General features: G+C 43.1%; 1 protein-coding gene across 1 annotated transcript in view; it reads left to right on the top strand.

The window, feature by feature from the left end:
• The window catches only part of zfpm1 (zinc finger protein, FOG family member 1), a 107,112-nt gene that overhangs the window by 39,132 nt on the left and 47,489 nt on the right, over positions 1-20,491 (top strand). Inside the window, exons 2-3 of the mRNA XM_084936438.1 lie at positions 7,883-8,029; positions 14,213-14,350. Of these exons, the coding sequence (XP_084792564.1) occupies positions 7,883-8,029; positions 14,213-14,350 (285 nt within the window). The remainder of the gene's footprint in view (positions 1-7,882; positions 8,030-14,212; positions 14,351-20,491) is intronic.

Genomic DNA, 20,491 nt, shown 5'->3' with positions numbered 1-20,491 from the left:
TTTGTTTTTCTTAAACTGACCCAGGATCAAACATTTATTCTCTCCTACAGGGGTGCAGTTGTACTCACAATTCACACACAGCAAAGAAAGCAAAGTGTGAATTAATTGGCCATAATTGTTACTGTGACATGCTGCAGACGGTCAAAAAGAAGATATAATTAAAGAGCAGAAATGTGCAAGGAGAAATCCCTGATGCAAGCATGTTAGTGTTGCGTAAAAGTAGTTATAGCAGGAGTGCAACATAGAGAAAAGCTTGTTGGAGGGTAATTTTTGGGAAAAGTCGCTGATTTTATTTCATTTCTCTGGTTTAAACGTGAAGTTTTTGACCTGTTGACCACTGAAATGGACATTTTGGCTCTCTTGTATAGCCTCGAATAAGTGTTACAAAGTTCTCACACTTTTAATTAGTGAAAGTGCACAAACTGCTGCTGCCCTTTGCTCTGCCAACAACGAGGACTCGAGTGTCTGCACTTCAGTCGGGGACACAGGAGAGGTGTTCACAGGATGCTTCCTCACTAACTGGGCTAAAATAATTATTTGCACCTCCTCAGACAGAAATCCCACCATTTTTGATTTCAGGCATGACTCCATCATCAGGAGAGAATATCTAGTGGCAGCCACCCTCAGCCACCACAACCAGCTGCTTGTTCGACACACGTGGAAGTTTCTGTTGTGGTCTAACTACACTTTTAACGTCTGCTGTTGTTTGGATACCATGAAGGGACCGCGTTCTGCCCTGAACCTTCTGAGAACCAATCGGCAAGCATTAACAGAACCCTAATGGGCCACATCAGCTTGGCTTTTTTGTCTCCAAGCAGGTGTAAATAATAATTTAGCTGTAAATCATTCTTTTAGCTTCTGTTCATAGAGGACTGACTCAGTTCTGCTGCGCCCCCTGCTGAACTGAAGCTAGTTTCTGAGCAATGGGATTAATAGGAAAAGGGAACGGCTCTCCCAGATCAGCTCTGGCTCTGTTCCGCTCTCTGCTCCTGAAAGTAGTTCCCGATGAGTGGGAAAAATGAAACTTTCCAGAATTGTGTTGTCTCCAGGTTTGAGCTGATGGACACAGACAGTGCAGGCATGGCAGGGAGTATAGGGACGCTGATGAGAGCAGCGTCTGACCCGTTCGCTTAACAGATCCTTAGTGAGGCTGCTCTCCTTGCCTCAGAGCCCTGTGATAAAGGTGTGTGTCTACTCCACTGTATGTGTGAGCGTGTACAGTAGCAGTAACACGGCGGGGCTGCTATCAGGTCTGAAGCAACACGGTGTTCCAACATGTAACGCAGCAGCAGGGAGATTTATTTCAGCGAGCTCGGCCCACTGAATAGTCCTCCTGAGAGGCTCCGGACTATCAGATAGGCCTGCTGTGAAGGGGCTACTGATCTCCTCCTCCAGGGCTAGTTTTTCTCTCTGGGGGGCATGAAGAATACCCCGCCGCCGGGCCATCCATCAAGGCCGCGAGTCGCTGTGGCTGTCTGTGCCACTGTGGGGGCGGTGTTGTGTGCTATCTCTCCACCTGCCCTCATCGTGGCCAAAGCAAGTATCTCCTCCTCCTCAGAGGAGGAAAACTAATTGTTGGCCCCGGCTTGGTGTCGAGCCTCTCAGTCCGTTTCCATTACACTCCATCAGTCTGTCCACTGCTTTGTGTCTTCTCCGTCTCTGCACCATGGTTCAGACGGTGTCCCACCCCGCCATCTCCCCAGGACCTTTATCGGGGAGACGGCTTTGCTCATTAAGGAGTTAATTTTCTCCCTCCTATCTCTGATTAGTATAGTCAACCTAAAGCACTGTGAATTCTTTAAATTTTCTTCCTTGTTATCAAAAAAGGGAGAGGGAGAGAAAAAAAAGATGGGAATGGGGGATATTTAATCGTTTAAGTAGTCTTCCTCGGGAACTAGATTTCTCTCTCTCCCTCCTGTCCCCCTCCTCTTCCCACCAATGTAAAGAAATCTTTGCTGAAAGCCGGCCCAGCTCAGTAATTCAGTTTTTAAAGCATGAGGATGGAGGAGGAGGAGGAGGTGGTGAAGGGGGGTGGTGGTGGTGGCGGTGGCGGGAGAGTGAGGGAAGAGAGAAGGAGAGAGGGAAAAAAAACGACTTGATGAAATTCCGCTATCAGCTCCGAACCAATATGCAAAATATCTCGCTGGAAATCAAATAGCTATTATGTTTTCATTTCCACGTCGGCGTATTTGCTTAATGAAGAGGAGACAGATCAGACCGGCAGAGAGAGTCTGCAGGAGCCGATAACCGCCAACGGCTCCCAGCTATCCGCACAGAGTGACGCTCCCAGTCACTCCGCTTTTTCACCGGGAAGGAAGAAAAAAAAAAAGGAAAGGGGGTGGAGGGGAGGGAGAGAGAGACAGAGGGAAGGTGATGGAGTGCAAGGAATGGAGAGAGCGCAAGTGATATCGAAAGGGGACGGAGAAGAAGAAAGAGAGGTGGCGGCGGCGGCGGTGGGGGTGGCGGGGATGAGAGATAATGACAGAAAGAGAAGAGGAAGTGAGAATATAAAGGAGAGACTGCAGGTTGAGATGAGTGATGAGAGAAGAGATGGAGAGAATTTGAGTTTCACAGAGAGGCTGAGGAAACAGGCTCTTAGAAAAAAACCCTTTTTTCACACTGTAGCATGTTTCTTCATGAGTGTTTAGGCCTTTGATGTTCGCTATCGTGCCGGGTTCACCTCACCGCCACTGCAGCGTCATCATCAGCCTTCCAGTACACCGTGTGCCTGACTGATGGCTGCCATGGACGTTTCCTACCTCTCTTTTCTTTTCTTTATAATTTCATCTATGGTTCTACAATAAACTTGAGCCTTACATGAGTTGATACTTTGGTGATATTTGCAGAAAATGTAAAGAATGAGCTTAAACTTCCAAAAAATGCTGTTGCAGTGTTACTGATAATGGACTGTTGAGGACACGGCATCGCGTCAGAGTTTCTCTTCCATCCTGTTCATGTTTTAAGCTAAATGCAATGAAAGAAGATTTGGAAATTAAAATCTCAGCAAAGGAGTGAAAGTCAGTGTGTGCTGAAGTCTCAGACGGTCAATACACAACTCAGATAAACCATAACTGGTTAATGTGAGCGTGCTCAACCTGACGAGTCAAATGGTTATGATAAAGATATAAAGGAGCACTATGATGAAACATACTGAGCACTGATTAACTGTTTGATATGTGAGAAGGTTTCGATCAGTCACATTTCGAAACTCACTCTGTTCTGACTCATCATGCAGGTCTCACTGAAAACAGAAATACCAACTCGTTTCAGAGCATTTAGGACACGGGGGCTCTGCAGACCTCACCCTGCAGGACTGTCAGCCCATGCACCGCTGTGGTCTTTTATACCCCCCCTCCCACATGCCTTTAAGTGTGGAGATGATCAATAAGTCCCCTGAGTTTCGGTTTCTATTGCTTTGCTTGAGTTTGTCGTAAGCGGGCACATCAACAGACAGTGCTGCTCAGCTCTGATGCTAAAAGCTGAGGAGTACGAGCTGATTTTTATTGAAGCTGAACATGACGGATCGAAACGGCGGCCTGCGCGGACACTTCCTCCCGCGGCGCGAGCACTGATGGCGGGGACGGTGGCCTTGGAGGAGCGATAAGAGCCCACGCAGCGTCGAGGAGAGTGTTTAAAGTGCAAAGTTGATTAAAAGTATTTCCTCTGTGGTGGGTAATTCTCTTTGCTCTGATCAATAAGTGTCTCCTCTCCAGTGCGCGACTCTGTGTCAGGTACCTCAGGTTCTCCCTCTCTCTCTGAAGAGGGAGCTCACACATCCTCCTCTCCTTCCCATTCTCTCCTCCTTTTCTTTCTCTAAATATCCTCTTTTAATGTTTCTCTTCACAAGTCTGTGATTTTGTGATACAAGCGCGCCTCTCTCCCTCTCCTTCTCTTGCTTTCAGCTCTAATGTATTTTTTGTGCGGCGGGTTATTAGCGTGAGAGCGGCGAGGCTTTCGTCTGTTTAATCAGCTTGTTGAGCATGCAGGTTTGATGTGTGTTGTCTCTGTGTTTAATCAGCGAGCTGCTCGCTGCAGGTTTGATGTGGACGGAGAGTTAATAAAGCAGTATCTTTGGCGCCTTCATCAGCTGCAGCACTTTGTTCTGCCTCTCCTCGCGCCTCCGAGACAGACAGCTGCGGTCTCCGTGAGGGAGCTTAAGTAGTCCTGTAGCGCCGCATCAGTGCCGGTCCCATCTCGACGGGCGATTGGATCGCTCCTCTGTCAAATTGGGGTTGTTACTGTAATTCGGGACCTTTGCAGTACCGTCCCAATTTGAAGTTTGGTTCATCTTTTGAAATATGTCCAAACAAAAAATTTCTCAGAGTAGAAAAGCAGAAATTTGTGGTTGAAAGCAACCTGAACGATTTCTCTTTATAGAGTGCTGTTAATCATTTATTGCATAAATACCTGTGAGTGCTGAGTGAAATGTGACCATAGCATCTAGCAAAACTATTTATCAGCTTGCTCAGTTATCATGTGATCAGATAGCCCCTAATCTAATCTCTGACTTTTTTTTTTTTTACTTTTTGTTAAGACTCAGACACCAAGGCATCGAGAGGTTTGTCATAGTCTGCTGATAGTTTCTTTTTTGTGGAAAAGATACATATTCCTAGAAATAATTAGCTAACTTCTATGGTTCTGTTCATACAGTATGCTTTAAATGAGTCCCAGTTTTTTGTCTGTTACCTGCACAAATCATAGTTTGACTGCTGATTATTGATAGATTTGTCGATACAAAGTTTGATGATATCCTTTGGAATTCAAATACTAATAATGTATTAATAGTAAAGTTTTATTATTATTTCCAGTATTTCTGTGATAATATTGTTACCTGGTATGTGTTTGACCATGACAATCATTAACAATCTGATATCGTGCCAGCTGCAGTCACTCAGTTTCAGCAGTCTCTGTTCAGAAATTCTCCTTGTGTTGATGCTACGATTCATTCATTTCAAAAAGTGCAGTGAAAACGCACCAGACAAATTGCTGGAACTGAACGGGCCAATCACAATACTTTTATGCTGCAACCATCCCACATTTCTAGTGACGTGCATGTCAGTTTACGCCATAGATCACGGTGTAGGGTTTACAAAGGTTTTGCAGGTGTAATGTAGCGAGGCATAGAGGGAGATTAGGTTGAGCTGGCTGGCTCTTCAGTGGTTTCTTATGAACGCCTCTGACCTCGGTTGCACTCGTGGTTTCATTCATTTCTGCCTGCTCTGTACACAACTGCTAGAAGTTTTAGAAACAAGGGTATTCATCAGTCTTTGCCAAGTGTTGAACCAAAACTCATAACACTGATCATTTAATCCAGAGCTGTTGGGGTTTGTCAGGGGAGGCTGGTGTACGAGGAACAACTTCCAGTCAGACACTCACTGAGGAATTCATCAAAAAGCACCCTTCTGTTCCACAAAGCGGTCTTTCAACATTTCGGGGAAAGTTTCGAGTTTTACTGGCCAGAGAGCCTCAAGTTTAAAAATGTGAACAAATGCAAGCTTCAGGCTTTTTTCTTTTCTTTTTTTTTTGGTCCTTCTTTAGCTCACAGCCCAGAAAAATGATGTGGCGCTGCTGGATAAGTCTCAGCTTAATTGATGTCTCTCCTACAGAGATACACATTTGGGTTATGTCTTTTTATTATTTCTTCATCTCGTGAATGAGTTCAGTCCAATTTTCTTGGATATCACGCCGTAACAATTAAAGGCTTTAACTTTAAAACTGGCAAATGAAGTAGAATGCGGTGCACTTATCACAAGACGCCCCGCTATCCTTTCTGCCAACTATCCGAGACAGGAAGAGAAGGGGAAAGGGAGAATATTTCTCCTTGGATAAAAGCGGGGAGAAAGTGGAGCTGAAACTTTTTCCGCACCATTTGATGTCTGAAAGCAGTGATGCAGCGATTGATTCATTAAACCAGAGCCGTAATGAGGAAAGAAATCATAATTCAAACTTACATTTTAAACAGGAAATATAATTGGAATTTTATACAGAGGAGTCCCTTTGTACAATTATGATTAAAGGAAAATTAATTGTATGAAAATGTCCTTATAGATACTGAAAATTAGATCTAGCAAAGCTCCAGCGACACGGACCTAATTCTAAAAATATTGTGTACAGGATCGATCGGTTTTTTTCCCCTTGTCTTTCTCCTCTTTTTTTTTTTTTAGACATTTTTTATGAAGGTCCAAATCTAGCTGTGTTAATTTTATCTGAAATTAGAGTGAACCATGCAGGCGTGGAAGTTGAAATTAGCCTAAAGATGTTTCATTTACAAAGACAGAAACACTTTGTCAGCCGGCGATTGTTTCCCAGCATTATCTCTGCCTGCTTTTAATTGCTTTGGTGAGTGAAATTAACAGAATTAGAAAAATTGCCTCTCCCTTTTTCTACAAGCTTCTTTATTCACGGGTATTGTTGTGTGCTTTGTATAGATTATAGACTCCTTTTGTTACAGTATTGTAAATATATACGCCCCCAGTCACGGCTTTAGCTCCGAAACAATCCCTCTTGCTCGTTCGACACAACCTAATGAAAATTAATTTACAACCTGTCTGGATTGAGGGAGAAATGAAAGTGGGGAAAAAAAAATCCTGGATTTTTTCTCTTGGTATTAATGTCAGGCTGATTTAGTTATTCAGAACCAATGTGCCCACCCTCCTTGACTTTCCAGGACATCGTCGTTATGCACGCGAGCTGTTTTCTCCCCTGGCGTTCGGCGGCATCTTAACCATTTCTGCCTCACTCTGCCGCTCGTAATCCTCTTAAAAGAAACGCTCACCCCCAGTTAATAATTCTGTCGTGGCTACCTCTCGGGGACTGAGAATGAAGCGTGTCATCGGATGCAGACGAGCATTTCTGACACTCACGGTTGAATGTGAGCATATTTCAGGGTTTGGAGCTCTTAACGTGCCGTTCAATCGTTCATCTTATAGTCAGAATATTATTAATGAAGCAATTTAAAAAAAAGTCACATTAAATCCATATTAACTCACTTCATTTTTTGGATGTAATCTTCAAACGGGCTAAAATAGATCAAAAGTACTGTATAATTACTGTGGTCAGCAGGGATTATGAAACTGTAATTGATACAGATCAGCCCTGCACTAATCACTCTTTTAGCTGCAATTTTAGGTATACTGTAATTTGGCTTTAAGGTCCCCCTTGGCTTCTTGGCTATTAATCTTCTGGATTAGACCGTTCAGCGTGTCCAATTCTTGAAACCGCTTTTCAATGAGTCCAGTAAGTGGGGCTGGGGGGGCATATCTCTGTGTTTAGGGTATTTTCTTCCTTCCTGTCTACATACATCCATACAACCGTACGGAGCCTGTTAAACCTCATTTTAATTTCCACTTCTCCTGCAACTCTCGAGGCCCTCGGGAAGACGACGAAAGCCTCGGGGTGGTGTTATTGTGTGACTGCAGACACATCTCCCGAGTGGTGTATTTTACAGACACACTTCAGGGCTTCTGTCATGCTTTGGCCAGCGAGGTAGGGGGTCACCGATCCAGTCTGAAGGAGTTCCACTGAAAAATCGACCCATTTTGTTCTGCAGAGTAAGAAAAGTGTTCCTGGAAATAATTTTTGTCTATTCTGCTCATGTCCAGCACCATATTTTTTACTTTTAGACCATATTTTGTACTGAGTAACTCGTCTGTCTGATACTCGTTGCTTTAGCTCCTCCCCCTTTAATGTGGCACTGTTTCAGTCTTTTAATTGGCTGCAGAGCTCAGTGCCAGTTAATTAGTTTCTATTACTTTTATTCATCTTATTTGAGTCCAACCAGCATATTTAAGCAGATGTTGTAGATTAGACTCACATTAGACTGCTATCCTTACACTCTATGGACACATTCAGTTGTTGATTAGCCCTTTCCTCTTCCCCACAGGTTCTCTTGGGGATCTCGATGGCGGCGAGGAAAACACACCGGACAACCTGAGCCTATCAGGAGAGGAGGGCGGAGCCTCCGACCCAGACGATTCTGCAGAAGGCGACAGCTCCAGTCCGCCTCCGTACACACCATTGTACAACGAAGGTGAGAAGAAGAGCGAAACATTTAGCTCTAACAGAGGATAGTAGTACAGACATTGGTTTGTAATAAAAAAGAAGGTCAGTCTCAGACTTCCCGAGAGAACGACTGTGTTCTCTGTATGTATAATATACAGTCATGAAGACGGGCCGCATACACTTGTTTAAAAAGTATTTAGTGCGGTAACCATGCGCTTTTCAGTTGGTTTTCCCTTTTTTGCAAGGTCTAATTTCCAGTTTCCTTTATTTAAAATGTGAAAAAGAAAAACGAGCAGCAGCAATTAGTCTGAAACGTTTGATTTTTAAGTGATCTCTCTTTAAAACCAGCAGATGTTCATGCCCAGTGAAACAAAGAGCTCGGGACAAGTGACAAACTAGCATCGCTGCAAATGCAGTTAAGCCATTAGGACGGCTAATGTGTTACAAAAGTCTGTTTCATGACAGGTAACCTACAAATGTACATGAATTATATTGGGAGAGCCATGCAGAGCTGCAGGCTGTGGTTCACGTGGACTTGTTTTACGTGCATAAAGATGGCGTTTGAAGACATTCGTTCTCAGCACTGACTCACACGCATCTGTTGTTTCTGCAGGTTGTTCAAATGATGGAGTAATTATATCTTTTTTCAGTATAACATTAGAAAAAGCTGCTGAATCCTAATTTTCATTTGATACATTGTATTAAAGAGATATTAAAAACTTAAGATCTACTTTCTATATTTTGATTCTAACCACATGTCTGTACCATAAATATGTGTCTAGCTTTGAAAATGTTCCCTTAGTTAGCCCTCCAAAGACCTTCATGCATTAACACAGGGGTGTCAAACATGAGGCCCTGGGGTCAGCATCGGCCTGGCAAAGACTCCAATAGGTAGTACTGTTACAAAAAATCCTGCCCTGGACATGACTGCAAAATGTAGAAGTGTATTATTCAAGAGATTTGTCTGTCGTACACACACAGGGTTTTTCCACAGATGGTACAAAGATAATCTGCTGTAGAACTTTCTGCCAGCAGACCAGCTCTGCACGCAAAACACGTCATCGGCCTTAGCAAAGGTTGTAAAAAAATCTGTGTTCTCACTCATTTTTAAAATATTTATATCGCATTTTCCGCAATATCAGTGGCACACTTACAACATCCGTCAACAGTGAGCACCTCTTGAAGTAAAATAATCCAGATATGCAGTTTACTGGCAGTTATTAGTGGTTATTAGCAGATTAATCTCTTCATCAAGCCGTTCTTTAATCGACTGACGTCTACCTGTTATCTGTCTGCAGACGTCACCCAGAGACAATGCAAAAACTCTGCGGCACCATTTGGAGGTTGCAGCTTTCCACACACGTGTCACTCTTTTATCTCTAATATGGATAACACATAAAAAAAAAGAAGAAGAAGAATTCTGTTGGCTTCAGTGAGTCCGCCCCTGTCGTGCACCTCTTATCCCGAGCCTACCCCCCACCCCCGCCGTGTGATAGCAGAGTTTTTCAGTCATATTCTTTTGACTTATTCGAGATTTCACCAGCTGTGTTTTTTTAATCTCAAAAATTCCTGCTCTTGTGAAATTTTGGGGGCTGCGAGTGATAAGCGTCTGCTGGTTGGCTCGGTTTGATAAACCCATGGAAATTCTGTCAGGTGCTAATCGAGACGAGATTAGAGATTAGCTCCAAGACTGTGTGCGTGTGTGTGTGTGTGTGTGTTTGAGTTGAGGGGTGGGTTATGTGTGTAATAGATTGTATAAGACGAAGATGAGGGAAGTCAGGCATACTGCACATGTGAGGAAGTTTGTCTGTCCATGGCAACCTTGCTTTGTGTACTTGTTTCTCTGTTTTTTTGTGTGTGTTTTTTCACACACACACACACACACACCTTCCCTCTCCATCACACTGTTGATTTACTCCTCTCTCTCTTCTCTGGGGTTCCTCAGTTGCCCAGCGCTGCCATTATCAGTTCTCTGTAAATCAGCCATGTTTGACGAACCTGCTCTTTCAACCTGGGATCAATACCAGGTCGTTATCTGGCCAGTGCTGGCTAATAAAGGCAGGGCCTCTTATCCACCATCTGGAAGAGAGAGAGAGAGCGAGAGAGAGAGAAAGACACACACACACACACACACACACACACACACACACTGGCGATAACCGCTCTGATAACTTTAGCAAGAAAAACACATTCTAGCAGTAACAGGACCGAGCACTCTGTTCTCTCCATAACACCCCGTCTTTTCAACCTGACAGCCAGAGCCAGTAATATTAATGCTGATACAAAGAAGTGCTGCACACAGACACACACTTGAGCATCTGTTTGGTACATTTCTCTCTGTTGTGGTGATTTTTTTTCCCTTTCCCCTCCTCTCTCTTCTCAGAATTGCTCTACAGTTGCAGCGACCCACAGAAACGAGCAAAGTTCCTTTTTTCATAACAAGGCAATCATTTTTATACATCACAGGAAGCCCGATAACATCCACTTCTGGGCTGATAAGGAAGTAATGTTACCTCCTTTTGACCTCTAATTGTCATGCCCTCATTTGAGCCAATCAGAAGGATTTTTGTAAACTGTTTTTTTCTTCTCTTCTTTTCATCAGAATCTGATTAGCGGTGATAGAGAAAAGTGTGTGTGATGCATAAACGGACGTAACCGAGGCGGCGTTCTCCTCTGGTTTCATTTCAAGGAACGGCTCGGGGCGTTTACAAAAACTAACTTTCAAAGGATTAAAAATATTTTAACATAAAGATAAAGTTGATTGATGCATGTCAAACAGACAGAAAGGAAACAAGCATGTAATTGTCACTTTTTGTGTTTTCATATACTTCCTCCTTTCCTTTCTTGTTTTATTTTGAAGGGAAGTTCTGCACTTCCTGCTGTTGTCTTTTTTCTCCTTCTTTCCTGATCGTCTCACCTGTTTGTATTCATTGTTTTTTTCATTACGCTTGTATTTCTGCTTCCGTTTGAAGCAGCTTTGGGAGTTTTTCTGGATTACTGAGTTTTTAGCAGTTTTGACACACAAATCTTTACATCATGAGGATGTGCTGCTTCCCAGCTTCACCTCCCTGTGGATGGATGGACGTGGATGACTACAGTGTTTAAGTTTAGTTGAAAAGACATGAGAGGACCGCTGATAGCACTCAGCTTTTAACATACTGCTTCATGCATTGTGCTTCCACTCCAGGACTTTTATCTATTTATTTTTAATGTATCATAAACATTTGAATTGATTTAAAATGTTCTGAGAGACAAATTTAGTCTAGATTACTTCTGATTGGATCACGTCCAAACTCCTCCCACCTTTCTACACAACTTGTCTCTCCAGAATATTTTCATCTTTCATCATATTTTCATTCACACTAGTTTTTATTTAGTTATTGTCTTGTTGTTGTTGAGGGGGGAAAAAGTCGCTGACAAAAATGCTGACAAATAGTTTTGATCAAAGATATTAACACTGTTTAGAAGGATTGAGAAAATTAAATCTAAGCTCGAGGAACAACAACACACTTTCAAGAGTAGCCCACGTTACCATCTGCGGTGCATGTCTTTGACACTGCCCCCTGGTGTGGACTGTTTTTTAGGTATCCCCTGCTGCAACCTTAATGCTGTCTGTAGGAGATTAGCTTCAGTGTAATTCAAGCATGTGTAAATAAGTTGCTCTTTATGTGTGAACTTCCTATTTTTGTCTCTGTACGTGCATTATTGATCGTCTTCGGAGGAGTGCTGGCGTGCAGCAGCTCTGTGGATCCAGTGTGTTCAGTGACGGACGGCTGCAGCTGCTGCTTTCTCAGGACACTTTCATTCCTTCCACCAACACGGAGACTGACTGAGTGCATAAGTTGGACCTTAAACACGAGGGGAGGATGTGTCAATAAACAGGCGACACCATTATAATTATGGCTGTTGTAACTATCAGGCAGAAGCGAGACAGAGGACTGTAGAAGTTAGGAGGCGAGGGATTGTTGGGTGACTTTGCCCTGCAGGTGTGACAGAGGAAGTTCAGCTTATCAGATTGATGGAGACTGTCTCGCTGTTGGGGGGGAGAGAGGAGGGAGGGGAGGTAGGGGGGGTGAGGGGAAGAGAGAGGGGGGGGTTGGCAGAAAAGTGTCTGTCGACTCCTCCTGATACCTGCCTCCCTGTCTGAGATGATATGGGAGATAATATTGATAATATTAAACGCAATAACTGTGTCTCCAGCTCCCCTCCCTCGCTTCAGCCCCTGCAGGATAAAATCAATGTGCCATTCAATGTGATTTATAGCTGAAAATAATGGCACTGTTTAGGCGGGGGTGTGAGTGGGGGAGGGGGACGCGGCGCGTGTGTGTGTGTGTGTGTGTGTGTGTGTACAGTATGTCTTGGCTGAGTGTTTGCGTGTGGATATGGTTGAAAGGTGGACGTGACGTGAAACTGGATGTGCATCCTGTGTGTGTGTGGATTTATTTGACGGTGCACATCCACCCAGCCTCTCAACTGTTACATTAATAATGGCGGTGTGTGAGGGCATCACGTGGTCACGAGGCGTTTATGGCTGGTATCGATCGGGTGCTATCGCTGTTTATCGGAGCGGGAATGCAAGGGTAAACACGGCCTTTGTGCAGACAGCTGAGGCGTTATCGGGGTGGAGGGTGAAGACGGGGCGGGATTTGGGGAAGGGGAAAGAGATAGGAAAGGAGAGGACAGAATGAGGAAGAGAAAAGGAGCTGTGAGGACGACGAGTCAAAACGTGCAGTCGTGGGGAAGCTTCATTAAAGCTTTGTGCTCTTCCAGTTAATTCACACTGGGAGAAGTTGAACCAAAGCAAAAGCAGAACTTGGGAGGATTTTGTGTTTGTTAACCAAAGCTAATCAGACAATGTCTTTGAAATAAAAAGAGAGACTCATTCATGGTACACTGACCTTTTTCTCCCCCGTCCCTGCTTATGGTTTGTAAATTCATGCACACGCAGAATAAAATACATTTTTAAAATTGTAAAGGTAGTGTTCAAAATACTCTGTTTATTTCAGCATTAAAAATAGAAGTAAGAGCCACTTGGTGAGGTGTGTTCCAGTACCCACTTGTTCACAAGTCATACAGAAACCAGACCAGTAAGAAAAAACCCAGAGTGGGGGGTTTGCCACAAGCAGGATTACTCAGTGGGCTCGGTCACTTTGGAACTATTATCAAACCAATTTCCCTGAACATGCGTTAATAAATGGAAATAATCTACACTTATGACTAATCGATGCATCTCTTCGTGAGAGTATTTTAGTTTTACAAATTCAGAATCATTCGTTTCTTTCATGTTCTAGAAAGATTGGCCAGCTTCAATCACTTTGCATATCATCATGAATGAACGGGGCTCTCTCCTTCATATCATATGCCACAAAAAAGCGAACAGGTGCTTTGTAATGAATTTAAACTGAACTGAATATTGAGATGTTTGCGATCTGGTTCCATGCAGTCAGCTTTTGAGTCACTCTAACCCTTGGCCTGATGATGGTGTAAGAGCAGAGAGCAAGAAGAGAAAGATCTTCAGGTCAGATAGTCTGAAGAGCTGTGATGTAACTATTAATCTAATCTAACTAATCATGAGTCCCGTTAAGAAGAAGGGACTGAGCGGCCCGATGAACTGCCCGATACTGGCTGCACAGGCAAAGTTCAGGGTTCACATATCTCTGGATAAACACACACACATGCAGATACTCATATTGAAGCAAGCACACACACACCACCTGCAGAAGTGCACATCTTTGATCAGTGAGCAGGAGGCTGTGTAATCAGCTTGATCAATGGCAGGGATATCAGCAGTGATTACAGGAACACAGCCAGCCTCAGTCTCTGCTGAGGGTGACAGGCCTGCGGGAGGAGATGGAAAGATAGAGGAGGAAAAGAGGAGCACATAAGACGGAGACCCACCTACATTCAGTGAAAGAGAAGTGGAGGGAAGGGTGGATGAGGAGGAAATGGAAAGCTGCTGGGAGAAGATTTGGGAGAGCGAGAAAAGTAGCAGCGATGAAGGTGAAGATGTTGAGTCTTTGATTCTCCTGAGTTGTAATGAAAATCAAAGGGTCCATCTCTGCATGGCGAGGGGTTGTGTTACACGGCGAGGGAGGCCTTTGATCAGCAGACGGGAACAACGGCTTCCAGACACACACTCGCATACGTACACACACACAGGTTTCAATCAGGGTGTTTGTTTTAATCGCTAGTCTTTCTGTTGTGTATCTAGAGCCCAGAACGCAGGACTCGGGAGGAGGCCCGGATGATAAAGACGTTGAAGGGGAGGAGCCTGCATCGACGCACAGCGGAGCAGAGGAGGAAGAGGAAAGGGAGGAAGAGCAGGAGGTTTTACATTGGAGGGGTCCAGGTCAGTACACTTGCAAGATTTCCATCACTGAGTTGCAACAGAGCTGTGAACTCTTGGTCTGACGAGTCCCGTTGTTTTTCTTCAGTTAGATAAACATCGCGGGAGGTTTCAACCAATCAGATCACTCAAAAAAAATCTTATTTGCTTCAGAAATGACAGTAACTGCTTGTGCAAAAAGGCTGTCGGGAACGGACTTTTCACAGTTATTCTTCGCTTTCAAATTCAGTCATGCTAATGTGCAATAAATTAAACGAGCCTTTTTCACAGAAAGCGTTTTGATATGTAACAGGATTCGGTGGTGCACAGCAATGGCTGCTGTTTCCTACGATGACAGTAACATTATGAATCATTAATTCAATTTGGAGGAAAACCCACCTGACACCAGAGACCGGCCAGTGCAAACAAAGCTTTATAGGGAGAAAAATAAACCAGTATAATCAACATATTCCTCAGAGCTCAGCTGGTAATCAGCTGGCCTGTTATCGCAGTAATGTTAGCTGATTCCCCCAACTGTCTTTTACATATTAAACACAATAAAGAAGGTTAGCATATGTGTGAGTCCATTTTACTCACACTAGTTTCTGTCATTCTGTCTGTCACGAGACATCAGTGTGTGTGTGTGTGTGTTGGTGTTAATATACAGCAAAACTTTCCCAATGAGTAGTAAGTTATCTGAAACCACAGTTGGACAGATACCAAGTGACCCCGAACATCTGTAATCCTGCTGAGTTACAGCTGACTAACACAGACCTTAAAGACATTTCAGAAACAGGAACAATTCTTTGTTTCAAAATAACACATAGAAAGATCAGAACAGGCCAACAGTGACCGGGGGTGTCAGTCTCACACCTACAGATACTGTAAATGTGTGTAGGTAGTTGTTTTTAGTTGGTTCAAAATTAGTCTGGGGTGCTTTTTATTCCATCAATTGACAGTAACATTATGTCTGCAACACTAAAGTGAGGAAATCTGAAGTTGTTGTGGACTTTTTTGAAAAGCTGCAACACCACAAGCGTCCCCGCTAACTCACTTCTGGAAGCTGTATGTTTGTCAGTGCTTGTAAGGTTAGACAGATGAAGTGATCGTCACTGCTCTTGAATTTATTTTATGGTAATTTACGATGGCATTGGTTCATAGTCAGTCAGAAACAGTTTCATAGAGATCAAAATGAATGTAATTCGATGGCTTTGTAATAGGGCAGGGCACATAGAGGTGTGGTCGTTTTTGCCTGTTGGTAGGTGGACAACATGATGATGTCATAATATCTGATTCAAGGCCTAAGCTGTACCTGTGAGCCCAGTTTGGTTGCTCCTGATCGTGCAGGAGGAGTTTGTGGGCAGATATTATAATAAGATATTACAGCGTGGTGCAAAAACACTCTGGTTTGGTCTTTATGGACATTTCCTCCTTAATACCAGCTGTGCATTCGGTGAATTCTTTTCTTACTCACCAGCTTGGATTTTAATAAAGATTAAAGTTGGCTTTAAAAGCATGGCTGCTTTGATTGGCCAGTCCCAGTGACCTCCAACGTCATACTGAGAAACTCCAACCAACTAACCATCATTTGAGCTCTTCACGTGTTCATGAGTGGACCGGCCAAACTCTGTATGCGTTCAGACGTTCTTTAGTCACTTGTCGCAAGGCTCTTTCAGGGTCCATTGTGTTGTTCTGCAGGGAAGATGTGGATGTGACAGGCCCGGGGAAAATTTATTCAAGTCGTAACAAAAACACACACACACGGCTAAGAGAAGATAACAAGTAAATCGCCATAATTTTATTATTTATTTCCCCTCTTATCGAGGTTTGTTTGGTTATTTATTTCTCTCTGTCCGTTGTCTTCAATGAGTTAAACAATGCAAGAAGATTACCACACTATCTCGCATTATTTCCTTTTCAAGCTGCACACGTTTTATGTACGTTTGTGCATGTAGTGCTGAGTGTGTGTTTACGGGTGTGTTTGTGTGTGCGTTTTAATTCCTCTGCTGGGGAAGAGAGGATGTGTTCATTATCGTCCTGTCCCAGCCTTGTCCCTTTAACAGTAATTGGAGCGATATTAATTGCAGCGTGGTGGCTGGTTGATGGTAGCACCATGATGCTGCACTGATACGGCCCTTCTTTCTTTCTTTCTTTCTTCTTTTTTTCTCTCTTCCTCTCCTCCTCACAAACTAACTGCCGGGTGAGTAAGACGGGGGAGGGAGGGGGTGAGGAGGAGGGGTTGGGTGAGAGAGTAAGGGAGAGAGATAGCCCCTCTATCAGCTCCGGAGCAGGCGCTGTCTTTATCAGGAGCACGATTGGCAAAAAGGAAACTTTGACCGGTCTGAATTTTTCTCTTATCGTCAAGCCCCCCTCCCCTCCCCCTTCCTCCTCCTCCTCTCCACCTCCCCTTCCTCCCTCCCTCCATCCATCCACCTTCCCTTCCTATGGTCTCTCCATCACCACTAACAATCCCGCTAGTCCCTCCCTCCTCTCCATTCTCCACCTCCTGGGGAGCGTGCATCTCTCACTCTTTTCCCTCCATCTTTTCATTGTTTCTTCTTCTTCTTTGTCTTGCATGTCACGGCCGGACTGGAGTCGCTGTCAAGCGCTGCTCCTGTTCGTATGAAACATTCGCCATGTATGTGACATGGGATGCTGAGAAGAGGTGTGTGCGTGGAAATCAACAGGGCTTTAGGCATTCCACTTGTTCCTCCCAGTTTTACCTTTTAGACATTCCTGGAACCGGAAGCTTTTACTCTGACACTTTAGCTGCTTTAGGCCGTTGGGTCAGTTGTGTCGCTGAGCATAAGATTATTTCTACATAAAATGGGTATTTATGAAATTTTAAATTGGCTCATGTCATAATGCAAATAAAAATGAGTCACTTTTGCAAATATGAGATATTTGGCACAGACCTGTGAAGTCGATCCTAAACACGTTTGGTTTGCAGCGCTGTGATGTGATGATTCTTCAGCAGAGCTGTGAAGTCTTTAAAGCTTCTCTCTGTGGATAAAAACACCTGTTAGCATTGAGTAACATGCTATCTTACACTTTACACTTTGGGAACTTACAAACTTGTAACCATTTTCTTACTTTTCTAAAAGTTCATCTAGAAACAATCAACAGCATCGATCAGTCGTTGGCATTCTGAAGGCAGAGCTAAGAAATGTATGATTGTTACTCAGAAATTTAGGCAGTTGCAATTGTTTTTATCACACCTAGTCTCCAAATCATTTGTGAGACTGGATTATCGACTGTTTTGTGAAAAATATTGTGCCAAACACTCATTTTACACATCAAATCACATTACAGGACCTGGGAAAAGGGCTGTACCCTTTAAAACAGACACACACACACTTTGACATAATGCTTTTACCTTACCCTAACCATCAGAGATGAATGCCTAACCCTTACTCTAAACCTAACCATAACCTAATTGTAACCCTGACACTAAAACCACATTTTGTGGGGACTGGGATTTTGCCCCCATAAGGGCTGTTGGTCCCCACAAGCATAGTAAACTTCCAATTTTTGGTCTCCACAAAGATATGTAAACACGCACACAGAAACTTTTCTGTTCTGTCATTTGTCCTTCCTGTCAGCTGACCTCTGACCCCTTCCAGTTTTTCTTTATGTCCTTTTTTGTCCCACAACATTGTGATCCTGCTCTTATCTCAGTTCAGAGTGGGCCCCGTCCTTATAGCTCCACCTATAGCGCCCTGCACATACACCGCAGAAATCCATAACAGTAAGTTATATATCAGTGCCAGTCTGTTATGTGTAAGCTCTATGCAGTCTTGTGTTTAATTTCATTGAATATTAATCTGCTAATTATATTTGGAAGCTAAAAAAAGATGAATTCTTCTTGTCTGAAATACAGTAATTCCTAGATATGAAATTTTTAATTTCCCTTTTCGCACACATTCTGTGAACTAAACCTTGGGATAATAATCTCTTAATTTATTCAAACATTTTATTCAAATCAGTCTTTGTTGCGGTCATTACTATTGTTCCCACAGACCGATATTAACATAAAAAACAGAGAAAACAACAACAGAAGATTTCCATTCATCCTCCGTGCCTGCTTAGAGATAATACAGTTCATTACTGGACACAACATTTTTCACTCCACATATTTGACACAGTCTTCTCAGTGTGTAATGACTTGTTTATATGTCAATCTGAATAAATTCCTTAGTCATAGATGATAGTCGAGCCGCTTCTTTTTGTGTTTCGCTCTTTTCATTTTTAGCTGTTTTTGCCAACAGCGGCTATCAAACCGTTGGCTTTGTGGCTTCTATTGATATGGAAAAAAAAATTAAAGAGATGATAACTGGGAATGGATTAGAGGCTTCAGCAATTTGCCATTTCTTTTCGTCTTAAAACAATCAAGATGATGTCTCTGTGTGTGCGTGTGTGTGTGTGTGTGTGTGTCCTCAACCATTTTGATGAGGGTGGTGGTGGCATGGTGTCTAGGAGAAGTCTAGGTGGGAGCTGCTTCCTATCAGGGATGGCATGATATGCTAAAGCCGCCTTTTTAATCTACAGTGTGTCCATACTGCATGATATGCAAAATAAATTATGAAGAGAAGAAAAAACTATCATTTGAGTGACCTTGCAGGCTGGAGGGTTTGATATTTTCTACCTCACTGCTTAAAATTCTTGATATGCAAATGGATGTCACAGTAATCCCTTGTCATTCGCTGGCTGGCTGGTGTTCCCCACACATTCCCACTCGCCATGCTGTATATAAACCCATTGTCCCTGGGCAAGGGGAGCATATTGCAAAAGTTTGATGTGTTATATATGATGGATGATGGACGAAATAACTGAAATGAACTTTAAATGTCTTTCCTGTCATAGAAACATCATGCCAGGATCCTCCGTGTACCTGCTGGTGCCCAATAAACCGAGTGACTGTGAGCTGAGAGTCTTCCTAATACAAAGTTAATTAACAAATCAATTATTGAGAGAAAACTCATTTCAGCTATTGTGAAAGTCAACTCATTGTTTAGTTGAGTTTATTAAAAAAACACCTAACTGGCTAAATGGCAGAGTAAATTAGAAAATAAATTTTTGTACCTTGAAGTGTTTTCTCCCTACGGTCAGGTTGCCATCGGTCTACAGCTGCAGCAAACAATCAGTTCATTGCTTTGATTGTTTTCTGAATTAAATGTTTCATCTGTAAAAGGCCAGAAAATGTGAGTCATAGTTTAACAAGGCTCCAAAATACTTGGAAATGTAAGAAAATTACAACTCGGCGTGTGATGAAGTTAATACGTAACCCTGCCCCCAACCACAAAGGTTCACTGTCACTTAAGACGGCTTTGTGTTTTTGGGCTTTACACTGTCCCACCCCGTTCATGTGAGCACAGTAGCTCAGGAATGTCTCTGATTATTTTTTCTCCTAAATGTGTTCATTTAGGCTCAAGGATGAAGTGATTAGATCTGGTGGTCTAAGGTCACTTTGACTGTACCTCCAGCACCTTGAATCGTGTGCATTTACACCTAAAAGGTCTAAAAAGTTAACAGGATCCAGTAATGACATTTTATATCCAATGATATAACAAAGCAGAGCAAGACATGATGCAAATTATAACTTTAACGTACAGTAAAGTACTGGTAGCTACATTTGCCAGCGTGCACTGTTATAGTGTACCTGCAAAAAGCTGCAACAGCAGCTTCTGCAGTAAGAAATGTTGAATTACTCGTCGTAAAGAAAAGATAAACCCTGCCAGGTGTTTGGTTAGCATTATTCTGCTACTCCTACTTTAATCTCCTGTTGATTACTGTAGATTTATACCATAAAACCACCTTTCCTTATGCGGGTTTCACCATGAAGGTAGTTCACTTTTCATCTTCACCTCCATGACAAGTCAGGCAAGTGCTTACCTGCTTGCCCAGCTTCCCATTTCTTTCAACCTTTGCTGTAAGTCCTTTAATACCTGCTCCGCACATTTACGGGAATGCTGCTATGTTTTCACGATCACCGTAAAGATGAGTGCTCGTCACAGGTGATTGACAGGTGCAAGACTCTCAGTCCTCATGCTGGCTAAACAATTTAACAAACCACATCACCAATCCACAGCAGGCGAGGTCTAACTGAAGTAACAATCACAGCACTCAGGTTTATGTACATCTTGCCGACAAAGACAGCTGTGAGAT

Source organism: Perissodus microlepis, chromosome 7, assembly GCF_051167445.1.
Source record: "Perissodus microlepis isolate ML-2025 ecotype Zambia chromosome 7, ASM5116744v1, whole genome shotgun sequence".
Classification (NCBI taxonomy): domain Eukaryota; kingdom Metazoa; phylum Chordata; class Actinopteri; order Cichliformes; family Cichlidae; genus Perissodus; species Perissodus microlepis.
This window is presented reverse-complemented; position numbering and strand designations above follow the sequence as displayed.